At 48.7% G+C, this 17,381-nt stretch overlaps 2 protein-coding genes across 2 annotated transcripts; both read left to right on the top strand.

Moving 5' to 3' along the window:
- The first annotated feature begins 5,246 nt into the window (after window positions 1–5,246).
- LOC120906717 (dynein intermediate chain 3, axonemal-like) lies at window positions 5,247–10,525 on the top strand. Its single transcript, XM_040318602.1, has 3 exons — window positions 5,247–5,561; window positions 5,637–7,954; window positions 9,086–10,525. Exons 1-3 carry the CDS (start codon window positions 5,485–5,487, stop codon window positions 10,165–10,167), a joined length of 3,477 nt encoding a protein of 1,158 aa, XP_040174536.1. The 5' UTR covers window positions 5,247–5,484; the 3' UTR covers window positions 10,168–10,525.
- Window positions 10,526–12,553: 2,028 nt separating this feature from the next.
- On the top strand, window positions 12,554–16,366 carry LOC120906712 (protein obstructor-E-like). The gene is made up of 5 exons (XM_040318597.1): window positions 12,554–12,877; window positions 14,935–15,132; window positions 15,216–15,422; window positions 15,488–15,701; window positions 15,816–16,366. The coding sequence occupies exons 1-5, from the start codon at window positions 12,832–12,834 to the stop codon at window positions 15,853–15,855; spliced, it is 705 nt and encodes a 234-aa protein (XP_040174531.1). The 5' UTR covers window positions 12,554–12,831; the 3' UTR covers window positions 15,856–16,366.
- The last annotated feature ends 1,015 nt before the right edge of the window (window positions 16,367–17,381 follow it).

The following is a 17,381-nucleotide window of genomic DNA, read 5'->3' as shown; positions in this document are numbered from 1 at the left end:
GGTTTACCTACCAGCATTAACCGTCTTGTGTACGACCAAAAAGCTCTACGTAACCGTACAACCGCCTACCCATGTAGGCCATACATTTTGTATGGAATACAGTAAAACGTCGATTATCCGGGGGCGGATTAACCGGCGGGTGGGTTAACCGTGCGCATAAATGTGACAGCTGTTCAAGCGTACAGCGAACATTTGCAGCGATAGCCAAGTGGGCAACCAGTTTTTTGTACAGCTTTGTAGTGCCCAGTGGTGTTTTCGAAATTCATTTTTGTTCATGAACAGTTGTTAAACCTGTAGGGATCAAGAGTGAGAGAGAGAAGTTTAGCGAAATCAGAGAGAGCGAAAATATTGAAACATGCAAAAATGAGGATGAGAGAGGAGAGATTGGACGAAAGCAGAGATAGAGATGAAGAAGGCGCGTGGAAAAGGAGACGGACGTCTACCGGTAGTTAGCGGTAGCTGGGATCAAGAGAGAGTGAACTCCGAGAGTGAATCGAGAGAGAGAGAGTGTGAGAGAGGGATAGATCGTGAGATCAGGGAGAGAAGACAAGTCAGGCGACAGGGAGAAATAAAGGAGCCTCGGGTCAGTCTTGTGGTTGATCGCAAAGAGATCGGTTGAGCGTGAAACAACAACAACAAAAAAAAGAAATTGAATAAAAAAAAAAGCCTGATAAATAATTAAAATGTGTGACGATTACGACAAAACCTATAGTTCATATAATATTCTACTAACGTTTCATCGATTGATTCAAGTAAATTTATCATAAAACAAGTGATTTTTTTTATTTTTATATGAAATTGACATTTCTTGGATCATTATTGGTGCAAATCGATTAATCAGCAACCGTCCGGTCCCAAGCTACCCGGATAATCGACGTTCTACTGTAATAATTTTTTTCGTGGTTGAAAGCGTATATCTTTTATATTAATTGTTAGATTTGAATGAGCTTTGTCTTATAGGTTCATAATAAAGAATTTTAAAAATCCTAACAAGATTTTTTTTTCAATCAAAGATGTGTTTTAACTCCAACCCCTCAATCGGCCTTGTCCCATATTTTGAGTGGATGCTTATGTATTTTTCTTTTCTTCCAAATGTTGTATTGCAGTTTTATTGCTTGATTTGTCACAATATATGGAAAATAACACTGAAATCATCTTGTTCAAAATGATACCAACCACTACAAGCAAACGAAATAAAATCCGCTGGCTGAAAGTTAACACATATTCATACTTTTGTTATAGTGCTACTGCCGAACAGTGATAGGCGTTTTCGAGCGCACCAACAGCTCCAGAGCCTGCGGCGAATCAACGGCTCCGAACCAACGGCTCTGGATTAACGTTTCAATAGAGATGGCATTATATAATAGCGTAAAAAACTAATCTATCTTCTCGCAAGTGTAGAAGCTAACACCCGATATGATTGTGTGAATGTTGAACAATGTTCAAAACTTATGGATTTTATCAAAACTTATCGATTTAGTTTTTTTTTTCGATAATTTCATTTCAACATTATTTACTCAGCTATTTACGGATCTTCCCGATTGTAACTTTATTGAAAAGGATTTTTTGGTGCAATCTGTTAAAACCGGCACCAAAGCCGTGGGTGCAGAGTTGTTGATGCGCAGTCAGTTTCGGAGCCACTGGAGCGGAGTCAGCTTCGGAGCCGTGGGTGCGGAGCCGGCTTCGAAACCCAAATAGCCAGCTCGTACTTTATAGCTGAATTAGGGCTGTTTAACGAAAAATCGTTCCGATGTCGTACTTTGTGGCTGATTAAGAGATAGACGGTACTTTGCGGAGCTTTTTAACATGCACATGGTACTCTTTCGAACTTTGCGGCTGATTAGCACTATGAGTAGGGTTCATGAAGGAACTTGAAGGCTTGTTAAGAAAGGGTACTGAACTTGGTGGAACTTTATAACTTTTTAATGCATGACATAGGTACGAGGTGACTCTTGTCAAAGTGTCAAAGACGGACGCCGGCAATAATATCATTGCTGCTGCACAAGTTAGATTCGTTAATTGAAGAATGAATATTGAGTGAAGTGATTGTGATTGTACAGTAAATTGTGTTAAATTTTGTGTAATTCATCAATACAAAGGATTTAAAAATACATATTGTAGCATATCTGCTATACAGAACTTATTATAATACACACTATCAGCTATAGACACATTGTAACACACTTCGGAAAGCCAAATCACACCATTGCAACACATTCATTATAACACATCAGCAAATCAATCCACACCATAGCAACACATCCAGACCATACCGTTCATAGAAAAAACAATTGAGACACATTTATCGAAAACAACCGAAACGCGCAACATAAGCAATTCAAGCGTTACTGCGGCAAAGTGGACAAACAAAGAACGCATAGCAACTTATTGCTAAAAAGCGCAGTGTAGGCAAAGATCGACCAACGCACCCGTTCCTTGGCTAGAACAGTTGAAACTTTCCAGAACCTTTGTAAAAACACTAAAAGCGCAACATAGGCCAAATTGATAGACACCTCACTCCAATACAATGTATGAAGTGTACTTCATATCAATAACCTTTAATTAGGACAAAAACACATTCCAAAACCAAATGTACGAAGCCCATTGAGTATAAATAAAACCAATTCCGACCATGGCAAGTCAGATTCGTTCGGACTGTCAGGATAGGACTATGCCCATCCAACATCTATCGACTTCTCATTTAAAGAGTTTAGTTATGTCCCCCTACCCAAGGTAAGGCCTCTAAACTCCAACGTTTCCAGTAAGGGAAACCTCCTAAAGGTTTCTATGATCGCCTGGACGATCAAGTGTCGAAAAGTCCGCTTCGAACAAAGTGTTATTCAACCTCGATACTTGTCAGCGAAACACTGACCTACCGCGATGGTACGCGTTGATCAGTTGTACCGTTGTACGCTCATCAGATTACATGGCGACCGTATCAAAAACCGAACATACTACATGACGACCATAGCTATCCCCAAACCTAAACGGTTGCACGCGCTTCAAGCCAGTAGCGAGTGAAGCGATCAGCAGGTGACACCGTTTTAAAGTTTATTGCTATTTTATTTGGATTTATTTGGATTATAATTTGTCTTCAGGAGAATAAATAGTTAAAACTAAAACTTTCGCCTTGTGGCTGTTCGCTCTCGCACTCAAACTGTGTTTACAACCCACATAGAACTTTGATGCTGTGTATCTACTGCAAAAGGCGAATTAGAGCAGCGATCTTTAGCGTGCCAAAATTAGCTGCTTAAGCAATTCTGGCTATTTGGGATAGCTCTGATCTCTAGCTTCTGATGCCGGTTAGAGCCGGTTAAAAAAACATAATAAGCATATATTATAGATCGTCAACATATATTTTTACCTTCTTCTTTGGCTCAACAACCGTTGTCGGTCAAGGCCTGCCTGTACCACTTGTGGGCTTTGGCTTTCAGTGACTAATTGATTTCCCCCCATAGCAGGATAGTCAATCCTACGTATGGTGGCACGGTCTATTTGGGGATCGAACCCATGACGGGCATGTTGTTAAGTCGTACGAGTTGACCATTGTACTACGAGACCGGCTATATTTTTATACAACATGCAAAACAACTAAAAAAATTATATTACTTTTCAAAGAAACGTAGGTAAAACTTAGAAAAAGTCAAAGACATCAACTCAAAACTTGCGGCCTCCTTTGGGGTGTTGGAGTTACAACATATTTTTGATTAAAAAAATAGGGTAGGATAGGATTTTTAAAACTCTAATTTTACTAAGATATTTTATAAACCATTATTTTGGGCCTATAAGACAGTTTTCATTCAAATTTAAGTAATTAATTCAAGTAAGTACAGTGGAGTGCCATTTATCCGGGTACCTTTTATCCGGCCATCCCTTTATCCGTGCTGTTGAGAAATGACAGTTCAATACAAAAGTGACATTGCGTTGTGAGGAGGATATCTAAAATATCGGTTATCATAGCACATGGGCATAAAAAAATAATCAATAATCCATAGCAAATTTCAAATATACTCTTTGAAAAAACATGTAGTTAATAAAAATGGGTAATTTTTATCAAAACATACGATTAATTTCCAAAAAATATAAGGAATTTGTAATTAAATATATTATTTGACTTATTCTCGGTGTTATTCGCATATCCGGGCGAGGTCAAGTCCCGATGAGCCCGGATAATCGGCGCTCTACTGTAATTCAAAAAATATACGCTTTCAACGACGATAAAAATCATCATTCTTCCATACAAAATGTATGGCTTACTAGAGTGAGCAGTTGTACATTTGAAGGGTATATGAACATAAATAATTTTAAAAAATATTTAAACATTGTTGATATTTTTTATTTTTTGCACGTGGCTGGAAAACATCTTTTTTGAGGCATTTTTAAAATTTTAAGTCGATACGGCTTCTTAATCCAAAGATATTTTGGAATAAAAATGCAAAACTTACTCGTGTAGGCGGTCGTACACATGACGGTTAAACGGCTTTGAAGGCATTCAGCAGCCATTTACCCAAATAGGCCGATTATTTCCTAATCAGCCACAAAGTATGACATCGGCACGATTTTTCGTTAAACAGCCGCAAATTAGCTATAAGGTACGAGCTGGCTATTTGGGTCATTTTGCCTTTCATTGGAGTTATTGCAATGAGTTTGATATTATAACACTTTTCAACGCGTTTATATTTAGGAAATGAATAATGATGTTCATTTGTAACAAAGCGAATAGGAGAATATATCCCATTAATCCTATTAAGATGAAGAAAAAGTATAGCATGTCCAATTTAATCGCATCTGACGAAACACAGACACGGGCCTAAGTTGTCAAAGTCAAACTTCTTGTTCTAGTCGCTAGGGATTTTAAATATCTTCATATGAAGTTTAATGCATCAATTGTTTGGGGAAATGGTTTTATGATTTGTCGGTCAGATTATGAAAAAATCTGACGAAAATCTTTTTGGTAGGTAAAATAAAATATTGGTAGTTTTATGGTCTGGCATTTCAAAATCGGATGTAATACAGATTAATCGGTATTTCTGGTCACTCTGCGTCACATCTCGAGCGACGCTAGTTTATCATTTGACCAGCAGATGGCGCAAATGTGAAACATTTCACTTCAGAATTCGTAAAATTTCAGCGCATTCCGGTGCAAGATTTCAACTTTGATTGCAAAAATACCATGGCAACCGTTGCGCTGGCGAACGTTGATGCCTGTTTTACCCTTTTCCATGGTAACATTTGTTTAGCTCGGTTGTTCGACCCGAAACTGCATTCGTAGTCTGTTTGCATACATATTGTTGTGTTTTCGCAACAAATAACGCTGCTCATCTTGCATGAGTTACAAGGAATTCGTTAGCTGCACGTCGGAAACCATCCGCATTCAAACTGGCCGGGAAAGGTGTGGCCCAGCTGAAGTCCTCCTCGTCGAACGAGGCGAAGAGTGACACCTACTCAAAGCACAACTTCGAACCGGACGACGAGGAGGTGTCGATGATATTCGGGTTCGAGGAAAACGATGCCCGCCAGAAGCTGCATAGCTTTCCGAAATGTTCGCGCTTGGTAATCAGGTAGGGGGATGATGGGTTGTGGGGTCGACGTGTCGGGAAAGCTGCTTTAAATCGCTCACTCACATTCCTGCTCAGCCCCGATCTGCAGGCCGAGCTGGGGATGGAGATCGGTACCACCGTCAGCGTGGAGCACCCGTGGAAGGAGATCAAGAAGGAGATGATGGAGGACCAGCTGCCGGGGAAGACGAAGGTGCAGCGCCAGCTGAAGGACAAGCTGAAGGACATGGAACCGGGCAGGATGATACTGGTGGGCTATCTGCCCGACCAGAGCACCGAGGAGGAGGACCTGTTCGCCGTCTTCACCGACCACAAGGAGACGCGCGAGGCCCGCGAGCTGATCCGCCGGCTGGAGCTGGTGGAGCGGCTCTCGGCGGCGGCCGCCATGCGCAAGAAGGCCCGCCGCTGGCAGACGCGCGGCAGCGAGCAGGACGTGGAAAACTTCATCCCGCTCAAGCGCACGAACGTGGTGAACGTGGAGTCGCAGAGCATCTTTCCGGCGCAGCGCGCCAGCTCGTACCGGTTTCAGCTGCGCCTGGTGGCGGACGCCCGCGACGGCTACGTGGAGCTGGTCCCGAAGACCGCCTTCCGCAACATTGTGCGCAAATCGATCGACTTCGGGGTGCAGCTGCGGCCGGAGAAAATGCACAAGTTCCAGCAGACCGATCCCACCTTTCCGACCAACGCCTGGTCGCAGTATCTGTACGAGATTGGGAGCGAACCGCAGCTGGCGTCGGTGGGCACCGGCGCACCGGTGAGCGCTCCCGCCACCAGCCCGCCGGCCGCCGTATGCCCCAGCAGCCACGTCGAGCAGCTGCTGCAGACGCTGGAGTTTAACCAGATCGACATGTACCGGAACGACTATCCCATCATCTCGCGCCACCGGTCCATCGCCAAGTACGAGACGCCCGCGGTCGAGGAAACGATGTGCTTCATGGACCGGTCGACCTGCGCCAACCGGCACGTGTCCGCGATCGAGTGGCATCCGCAGCTGGCGGGCACGTTCGTCGCCGCCTACGTCCATCACATCCCGAGCGTGCAGATGGCGGTGCCGGGAGCGGCCAGTTCGCCCGAGCTGGAGGGAGTCGTCGGCAAGCGCACCGTACCGACGGGTGCGACGGTCGGACCGGCGGGCCGCGAGGACGCCGTCAACCGGCTCGTCTTCGAGAAGTGTCCCGTGCTGGGGTGGAGCTTCGAGGAATCGCTCGTGCCGCGGCTGTGGTTCGATTCGCCCCGCGAAGTGACGGCACTGTCCTTCTGTCCGTACGACGGCCGCCTGCTGGTGGGCGGCCTGTCCAGCGGCCAGCTCGCGATCTGGGAGCTGACGGACGCCCAGCTGGAACACATCGGGCCGCGAACGAGTGGCCGCGAGCCCGCGAGACACCACGGACAGCATCCAACGCCGGAGCAGTACCGCAGCGAGATCAAGTCGCTGCTCGGCAACGCCAACAGCACCAGCCGCCTGCTGGCCCGCGGCCCGGCGGCCAGCCCGAGCGGCCCGGCCGGCATCGTGCATGGCGCGGAAGCGCCGGAAACGCCGTGGCACGTGCGCCCGGCCGTCATCAGTGCCCTCGAGCGGTCGGCACGCAAACCGATCACCGTGATCCGCTGGCTGCCACAGAACTACCACTGCGCCCCGACCGGGCAGCTGCGCGCCAACGGTGCCGAGGACGGTGCGGGGCGATTCCTGCTGACGGGCGCCCTGGACGGTACCGTGTCGCTGTGGAATCTGGACCTGCCCGTCCCGGCGGCACTGTCGGCACACGCGCACGACAAGGAGAAGGGCGTCGGCGAGGCGGAGAGTGTTGGCGCTGTGCCCGCCGGCCTCACCGGCACGGCCATCAACAGCACCGCCCCCGCCACCGCCACCATCGCCGGTGAGCCAACGACGCGTGGGCTGGCCCGGCTCAACCACGTGTTCCATCCGACCTATCGGGTGCGGTGCGAGCTGCCACTGGTGGCGCTCGCGCTCGACGAGCAGCCAATATCGCTCCGGGCGGGCGGCGGGGTCGGCGGCTTCCAGCTGCCACCGGTCATCTGCCACCAGGCGTTCATTGCCGGCACCCTGCTCGGTGGGCTGTTCTGGGGCAAGTGGGACGGGTACGAGTTCGATCAGGGTGCGATCGTGAACGAGGAGCCGGTGCGCGACCAGGACACCTTCGCCGCGGTACATGACGGGCCGCTGGTGGCAATCGTGCGCAACCCGTTCGTGCCGGACGTGCTGCTGACCGCGGGCGGCACCGTGCTCGCCCTCTGGACGGCCGATTGCCGCCAGTCGCCCATCTTCTGGCGCCCGAAACCGGCGCCCGTGACTGCCTGCGTCTGGAGTCTCGACCGGCCGTCCGTGTTCTATGTCGGGCTGGCGAACGGCGATCTGGAGATTTGGGATCTGCAAAGTACGACCATTGGCCATTTTTTGTTGTTGTTTTTGCTATTGCTTTATTCGCTTTTCGGAGGCTTAACTGACTGGACTGTCTGCAGGTCGCTTGCTCATGAGGTGCTCCAAGATCCGTAGTTATTTGATTCTCCATTTTACAGCAACTTTGCATGATCGCAGGACATTCTCGCGATTCTTCAGCCCAAGAATTGATGGCTAGGATGAGGATGAGTCTTTCGTAAACATTAATTCCAATCAATCTTCAGTGCTGAGTGATTCAGATCTCGAATCAATTCCCCAATGATTTAAGAATCTCTAAAGAGTGCATCATTTTTAAACTAATCATTGAATATCTAAAGCATCATATCTGTAAAAAGCTCGGGGTCTCGCGTAAATGTGATCTCTGATGAAACGGGAACCAAGAACCACAGCAAAAAACAACATTTATAAGGACTATTTGCTAAAAACAAGCAACATTGATAGGGATACGATGGTTGGGACATGTTATGAGGATACTGGACTCATGTCCCACCAAGAACTCATGGGTGCTACAGCGATCTTTAATTAAGCACGAGGTGCAGTGGTAGCAAAGCGAGGTCGATGGCTGGATCAGGCGAAGCCAGACCTGTTAGAGATCGGGTGTCTACATGGATGGGAGGCTACATCCAGAAACAGAGCATCCATAAGAATTATAGTTTACCAAGCAATGTCACGACGACGTACTCCTTTGTACTCCTCAGATATTCATGCATCCTTCGAGATCTGTGAATATTTAGAGCTATATGAATCTGAAAGCTTGAGATTCTGATTCAAAGATGGATTTTGGACATGCTTTTAGATTAATTTTTAATTCTAGTTAAGACCAAATCGAACCTAATGAGACGTTACTGCATCATGGTGCACGCATTAGCTCGCGACTGTAGACAGATAAGTCTGAATAGCCTGGTTCGGCTTTAATTTTAGACCTCTAATCTTATTTAAATTGAGTTATTGAAACCCCGTATGCTCAGTCAGCGATGTAGAATAGACAGCTTCAACGCCTGTGTTTTCAAACACTCTACGCAATTGTCAAACCATCTCCCGAATGTTCCAGTTGATGCCATTGCTTCCCACCTCTTTCCTTTAATTTCTTCTCTTCCACTCTCCGCAGTACACACGTCCACCGCCTGCGTCACACTCAACCTCGGCGCGAACGTGCTGTCGATCGTCACGCAGCAGCAGCATCGCCGCATCCCACATCGCCACCTGGCGGTGGCCGATGGCAGCTGCAATGTGCGGCTGCTCAGCATCCCGGCCGCGTTCGCCGAACCGCGACCGGGCGAGCGGAAGCGCTTCCGGCAGCTGATACGGGCGGAGCTGGCCCGCAAGCACGACCAGGACGCGTGGGTCCAGCGGTACTACGAGCAGAACCGGGAGCAGATCGAGGCGAAGCTGCAGGCCGAACGGGAGGCCCGCGAACTTGCCGAGCGGCTCGAGGTGGAGAAGCAGGAGCACGACGACTTCCTGCGCCGGCAGGCCATCGAGGAGGCGAAGAAGAAGGCGATACGGGACGCGGAAAAGCGGGTGGACCTGAGCCGCCGGCTGGAGGGCCGCTGGCGGTCGCGCTACTACCGGGCCCTCATCCGCACCATGATGGCTCGGCGGCACCTCAGCCCGGAGCTGCTCGCCAAGCAGATGCACCCGGAGCGGGAGCGCCGCCGGTACGACGTGCGCAAGCGGGCAACGATCGGCGAGAGTGTGGCCGCTGCCCCGGAAGACTATCGGCGCGTGCAGCAGTCGCTCGAGGGGGGCGGTAAAACGCACCCGAAAGGAGCGGCACTGACGCCGGCCGAGGAGGGTGCCCGGTTGCGGGAAACGGTCCGGGCCCGGTTTCGCGAGGAGCTGAGCGACTACCCGCGCGTCAGCTGGGAGGCGCAGGAGGTGCTGCGCAACTTCCGGCTGCCGGCCGAGCTGGACAGCGTGGTGAGCATCGTGGCGAAGGGACGGGCCCGCCGCGAGCTGGTGCTGTCCGACGACCGCGGCAACCTGGAGCATCTGGCGGCGTACCTGGCGAAGCAGACGGCCCGCGGCTCGGCAGCCGGCTGCGGGGACGGGCCGGCCAACGGGGACGAGACGGCGAGCACCGTTACGAATGGCAGCCCGGAGGGCCGTCGGACGGTCGGGTTGCAACGCGCCCGCTCGGTCACGTTTATGGACGACGTGCCCAAGCCCAGCCCGGACTTGCCGGGCTAGGCACAAGGGCGCTGGTGTGCAACGGGACTCGAACCGGCCAGAGTCCCGTTAGGAGCGATTGCTTTTCGGGGCGGGGAGGCGCCCGTAACATGACAAACCGAAAGGCAGCCGCGGTTCGAACTATTGTTCTGGTTTTTCGGTCTAGCGGTACTTGTCGCGCCATACCAGGTGACGTCAGCGACCAACCTCGAGCACAATGTTGAGCAGAAGTTGCAGTCTAAAGGTTTCACGGACCAGGAGGTGATGCAGAGATGCCGAGAAGCTGATGGAATTCCAACGCCGGACGGACTGGGAAATACATTCTAGCCAATTTCTAGTTAAAGCAAAACGAATACAAACATAGTTACCAATCCCCGAAGTCCTATGTCTTTCTGATGTTCTTGATAGGCCTAAACAGCATGATAGAAGATCTTCTGGAAGATTTGTCACCCTCCTGCAGCTAATGGCGTGAGGGGGCAATTTGATGATAAAAATTACAAATATTTATCTACTCCACCCACCAACCGCTAACTCTTGCAAAAAAATAAAAAAAAACTACCCCCAAACCACAATGCAAACGATGTGCGATGGTTTGGGATGATATCCAACGCACACCCAACGAAATTCCTCAATAATTTACACAATCTCAATGGACGCGATCTTACGCGTACGCTTGTTTGCTTAGGCACTGAAGCCTAGGCATGGAAACCACATTGGAGCGGTGTTGACAAATTGTGTGCACTTACAACACAGACGCAGACGCGTGGGGTGCTGTTTGCACTGTTAGTGTCTGTGCAATGTCTCCCTCGTGTGGGGTAGGTGGATTTTAAGTTTGTTAGTTTTTTTTTGTCGATCGGGAAAGAATCGAACATGCGTTCGAAGATCCATTAGCTTCAATGGAGAAATGTTTGGTTTTTGTTATTGTTTTTCTTGCTGTTATTGCTTAGATGCCGATGGCGTCTTGCCTCATTTCACATGCACATGTCGGTAGCGAAACAAATACATGAAGTAGGCGCACACAGTTACGCCAGCGCAAGGCGCAAGCTTGGCGTCGATCGCAATCGATACGTTGAAGCATCATGTAGCGTTATGTTACGAAGCGTGATGTTTCTGGGGGGTTTTGAAGCGCGAAAATGTCCACGCGAACGTGTGGCCCATTTTCCCACGAAACCTACGCGGACAAGGACATCACTTTCCAATGACCCGGCTGGTACGAGCATTCCGTGGGGTTACGCTTGATCGGGAAGTTTTCCAACGCACGTGACCCCAAAAAAGCATTGACGGGCAAGCCGGAATTGAACGTACTTTCGCTACCGAACAGTTTCGACAGTGATAGGATATCCGTATACTGTTGAACAACGTTATTGCCTTCATTTGGAGCTACCTTGACTCGATGATCACGATAACGGTTTCCTATGCCATTCCATTTCCAACCACCAAGAAGGTCTAGGTCAGCAGACATGCAGTTTCATATTTTCATTAGAAGCATCAAGAGTGCATCTAGATATCCAAACAAGCTCTTCCTCTAAAGTTTGAGTTCCTCTATGTCGTCAGGAATGGACATGATGTATCGCTAGTGGCAAGGTTATTAATCACGAATTGGGTACATGCTCATCTAGTCATCATGGCAGGTATGTCAGTCCAATCACTTCAGTCTCGTCACACGCTCCATCAACAGGATGTGTGGGGTACATTGAGTCGGGTTTGCCACATAGTCCCTTTCGCTCGTTGTATCCGAACGCGCCGAGTATTATATGGTGCCCCATTTTCCCATTTACCGTCTCTTTAAGGGTGTGCATGTGTGTGTGTATGACAAGAAGCCGCCCTTCGGGTGGTGGCAGCGATTAGGCACCTCCATAACACGGCGATGCATTTCAATGTTTCTTGGCGGTTGCGTGTAGCTTTTTTGCAGACTCCAGCAACACTTCAGTGACGTGTCGTTGCTGTGATGCATTCACATCCGGAAGGTGTGCGCGTCGAATCCAACCAATGAGGTCTCCCTTTGCTTCCTCCCCACAAGACCCCAAGTCCTTCTCCAGTCTTCAACTACCGAAAAACCGGCTGAACGCGCTTGGAATATGACATGACCGGAGTGCCTGCCAAAGCGAGAACAAGTCCGCTGTGGAAAAGAGAAATACAACGAGAAGAAGGGAAAGAGAGAGAGAGAGAGAGAGAGAGAGAGAGAGAGAGCGAAAAGCAGCCACGAAACTACGAGCAAACGAAATGGAAGAACGGCAAACCGCAAACCGAAAAAACCACCGTACCCAAGTCACGGTGGAGTGAACGGACTGGCCGAATGCCGTTCGCGCAGCCAAGCTCTCCCCGCCATTCGCCGGCCTGTACCAACAGCACGACGGCACAACACAGGCGGCACATCCCCCGCCGGCGTTCGACGTTTGGCGTTCGGATGGATTCATCAAAAGTAAGAGTATTATCACCTGCGCTGGATAGTCCATTCAAATCTACTGAAGTGCTCGGAAGTGCCTGAACCTTCTGCTAAGCGAGCGCACAGCGTACCGATTTGCTACACGGCTTCCCTCGAAAGTGTGTGTTTGTGTTAGCGCGTGCATTTTGGGCCGTGCGTGAACGAAGTCCCACAGTGTGATACCAAGTAGGACACAGACGGACAAGTGTTACCATCAACAATCAAATCGCCGTTCAACCCTAACCGGAATCGGAGTCACCATGCGCTACATCTTGGTCGTTTTTGCGGCAACCGTCGCGTGCATCTGTAAGTACCTAGGTTCCAGTTTTGAAGATTTCTTCCCTTTCCAAACTCAGTGTCCGTTTTCGGAAGGTTCCGGAAAGATTGTAATATTTTTGGTCTCTGAAGCAAAAATAACCTAAGATACGTGGGACAATTCAGAATTCCAGCCCATTTTATATTTGCATTCTGTTTTATTGATATTAGGTTTCCTGAAGACCTAGAATCCTTGAATCCTCCACGATGCTTTCCAGGGTTTCTTCCTGGTTACATGTCCTTGTAAAATACTCCCTTTTTATAGCCGCATCCAATATGTTGAAGTTATGTGTCAACAAATTGGAGACAACCTGCCCTGAAATTATGAAACCAAATCCAGGCTTGCCAAAAATAAATAATTGAGATTGTTCCCGATTCGTTTTATGCTGCCAAATTGTGCAACGCAATTGTGACCCTCCGTTCCAGTAGTTTTCAGCCATCGGTACGTGACGCGATTCTGTTGTTTTTTTTTTTTGCTTCTCTTGCTTATGTCATCAAAGTATCGGCTGTGAGCGGGGAGGAACAGGAAGCTATTATTTGCCACCGTGTGCGACAAATGAGCGAAACGGAACTTTTACTTTCGTAACGCTGTGCTCGCGCCCCACCCGCGAGGTGCAAAACTATTAGCCTTACAACAACAGCATGGTGGAAGCGTGATAAATAAAGACGGTAAAAAGCGGCAATATTCGACTGCACGGGGAAAAGTTACCCGCATATGTGTTCACTACACGCACACACACACACACACACAATGACGAGGCTGGGGAATGGCAAGCAAGACCTGAAAATTGCAGCCGAAAGGAAACTTTCGAGATATGTGCACTCCAAAGATCCTACCGCCCGAGGGGTAAACCCGATCGTGCCGTAATTACGTAACGCTCTATTATATTTGCTCTGATTTTCGATGCCGTTGTTGTTGTGGTTGCTACCGTCTTTTTTCCCATTTCTTACAGATCCGGTTTGTCTTGCAACGAAGGAAAGCGCGTGAAAGATCCAAGCCCAACCCGGTTATATCAAGCATCTGGCTGCACTGTACGCCGAGGTTGGAGATAGGAGTTCGCGCTAGTCCTCTTTCGTACGAAGTTTTCCGTGAAAGCTTTTCAACGTTACTCCTTTCTTGTTGGAGGAGCTTACGGCCTGGGAAGATCGTTTATGTACGGCGATTATCACAACGATCTAAACTACTTTCGCAACCCTGAAAGACCTTGGTGAAAAGACACTTTTAAGGCTTTTGCCCTGCCATGATGCTTGTTGTCCCTATTCCATCCTAGCCTCCCTTTACCAGCCCTGTACATTGTCTGCCACTCGCCATTTATCGTTCAATTGTTTGTGCTCAGCCACCACAGCAAAAGGGGTTCCCGTTTCGTTGCAGCGGCAGAATTGCCTGCCGCTTGACCCTGAACGACCGAAGCCAGGCGAAGACACGGACAGGCGGTACCCCATCTCCAGCGGCTTTTTAACCTGATGATAAACGACGATACCCCCATGCTCGCAGTGAGGCAACGGCAATCAAGAAACAGAACACCGAAGAAGACGGACAAATCAATCGTTTTTGACTTCACAATGGCGCCGCAGTGTGTGCATCGTGTTCTTTGCGTCTGCATACAGCGCCGACAATGATACAGCCCATCCACCCAACGCCAATATTGATTGAGTGCGATGCAATTGTGCGCTTGCGAAACGGTCAGCAAACACCTTCTCTTACGAGGTGGCTTATTCCATTGAGCTGGAACGGGGTGCAGTGGTGAAGCCTCCATCCTGAGGTTCAATGCTCCATTACGCAGGTTCGCGAACCTATCGCCGTAATTGACACACCAGGTTGTGCTGCCGGGTAGTATGCGAATAGAAATAATTGCTTTTGCTGTTGTTTTGGGTTGTTGGGACCTTCATCGGCACATTTCAATTACGATTAGACTGTTAAATTTCTTTTAATTTTGATTAGCAATTTCGCCCCAGACCTGCGAATGGTGCAAGATTTGCTTCCCTGGAGATTAGCCTTATTATCACCGAACTAATGTATCTTTCATTTCCACAATTTCCACTAACAGATGCACAAAGCTTCAAGTGTCCACCAAAGGACGGTCAATACGAGGACCCGGTCCAGTGCGACAAGTTCTACGAGTGTGTCGATGGACGTGCCACCGAGCGACTCTGCCCGGATGGGCTCGTCTTCGATCCTACCATTCGCAAGATTAACAAGTGCGATCAGCCTTTCAACGTAGACTGCGGTAACCGTGAAGAGCTGCGTAAGTAAATCCGTTACCTCCAAAATGAAAACTTCTAGAAAAGAGCAAATATCCATTGATCATCTCCCTATACCCTCCAATAGAACCACCGCGCGGCAACAACCTGTGCCCAAGACGCAACGGATTCTTCGCTCATCCGGATCCGGCCGTCTGCAACGTGTTCTACAACTGCATTGAGGGTGAAGCTAACGAAATCACCTGCACCGCTGGGCTGCACTTCGACGAGTACACGGGCACGTGCGTCTGGCCGAATGATGCCGGCCGTCAGGGTTGCAATCCCGGAGCAAACAGTAAGATATTCGTCACCGGATTCCACCACAAATGTCTGCCTAACGCGTAACGTTGGTCATTACAGAGAAACTGAAGGATGGATTCACCTGCCCGAAGGATCAGAAGACGGACGAGGCCGGACAGGTTGTGGCGCACCCGAAATACGCCCACCCGACCGACTGCCAGCGGTTTTACGTCTGCCTGAACGGTGTGGAGCCGCGTGATCTCGGCTGCCAGGTCGGAGAGGTGTACAACGAGGAGACAGAGCGATGCGACGCACCCGAAAACGTTCCCGGCTGGTAAGTTTCCACTGCTGCAGATTCGTCTTTGAAGATTCGTGTTAGGCTTTTTGGTCACTCCAAAACTAACTGCTAACATCTTGGTTTATTTGTTTGTTTTTTTTTTTTTGCTAGCGAGGACTGGTACAAGGAGAGTGACGAGAAGAAGAACTGAGCTGTCGTCATGAAATCCCTCACCCCGAGTTCCCTCGTTCTAGTTGTCCCTCCTATTCCCCTCGTAATTCCCACTTTGTAGTTTGTCGTCCAGTAAGATGAGGAACGCCAAGAATTTGTAGACTGATGACACCTTCTCGGAAATATCCGACATTCACCATACCAGAATACAGTAAAGAACGATACATAAGTTATCAGGAAAAAAGAAAGAAAAAAGAAGAAGAAGAAGTAAACAACAACAAAATGGCGACGGTCGCAGACCGTGCGCGTTGCGATATGTCGTTTGTTTCTGAACAACAACAACGGAAAAAAGAAAGCAAAAAGAAGTGCTCTTGTATTAGCGCACGCCAATGAAAAGACTCATTACGTTTGTACTTTTGTTTTAAAATATGTTAACGAACCCCTCGAAGCTGTACAACCCTCCCTTGTACGATTTTGTTCTCAATTTGTTTTGAGCAATAATAAATGAAAAAATAAAATAAAAAACAAAAACAAATGACAGAAAACCTTAACAGTGCGCAAATGTGCACACGTTGCCGATTGAACGTGTTTTTCACCTAGATAAGCCGGTTTGATGTATGCCAAAGGTGAGTGATATTTAAGTAAGTAGAACAGGGGAGAGGACGCACTAGACAGCGCCACGACGGTCGAGCCGCCTTCTCTCGGTGCATCCGCGTGGAACGTGCGCATACTAATTGCCCAACGATCGAGGCCTAAGAGTGAAAGGAGGATGTATGTATGTGTGTGTGTGTGCAGCAAATAAGGGCAAATCTAGAACGCAGGCCCTTTCTGAATCTACCCTCTCTTGCTATCTCACTATCAGCTCGCTTTTGAAAGGGCTTGTGGAGCGCGGTTCCCTTCCCTTTTTGACATTTCAGACATTTCCACGACGCGTCGGTTTGAGAAAGGGGGAAGGGAGCGCTCCCGCGCGCGCGTGTGTGTGTGTGTGTGTTGGGGCGCGGCTCAAACATCCTTGAACGCGTGGTTCTCGCCATCAAAGCAGGAGGGAGAGAACTGGAATGGTGAAACTGGATCACCAGCGGCCTGTGTGAAAATTGTTCCAAACATTCACCGGTGAGGCTGTGACCAAACCGGTTCCACGCTCACTCCGGCCGATTGGTCTAGGGGTAGTTGGCAGAGACGGTAGAAGGTGGCAGCAGCAGCCGCAGCTCTATGGAGGGCGTCGCCCATGAAGAACCGGCGGTTGATCCTGCTGCCGCTGATAACTGGAGCAGAGCCGAAAATTAAAAACGCCAACCCGCAGCTTTCCGCACGACTGTTGCTCGCCAAACTCGTTTTGAGCTCCATTTTTTCACTTATAGTTGCTGCAGATGAATATCATTATAAATGTTTTCTTCTCCTTGGAGAGTCAACCAACGAATAAAGAAAAAGAAATAATGGCAGATTCAAGGGGAAAACAGAGTTTATAATTTGTATTTGTATTCCAGCAGTTCTCTTTCTTATTTATTTCGGTAGCGTAACAGCATACGTGGTTTTATGCCAGCCTTAAACAAGATCTACTGCTTA

This window comes from Anopheles arabiensis, chromosome X, assembly GCF_016920715.1.
Source record: "Anopheles arabiensis isolate DONGOLA chromosome X, AaraD3, whole genome shotgun sequence".
In the NCBI taxonomy this organism is placed as follows: Eukaryota; Metazoa; Arthropoda; class Insecta; order Diptera; family Culicidae; genus Anopheles; species Anopheles arabiensis.
This window is presented reverse-complemented; position numbering and strand designations above follow the sequence as displayed.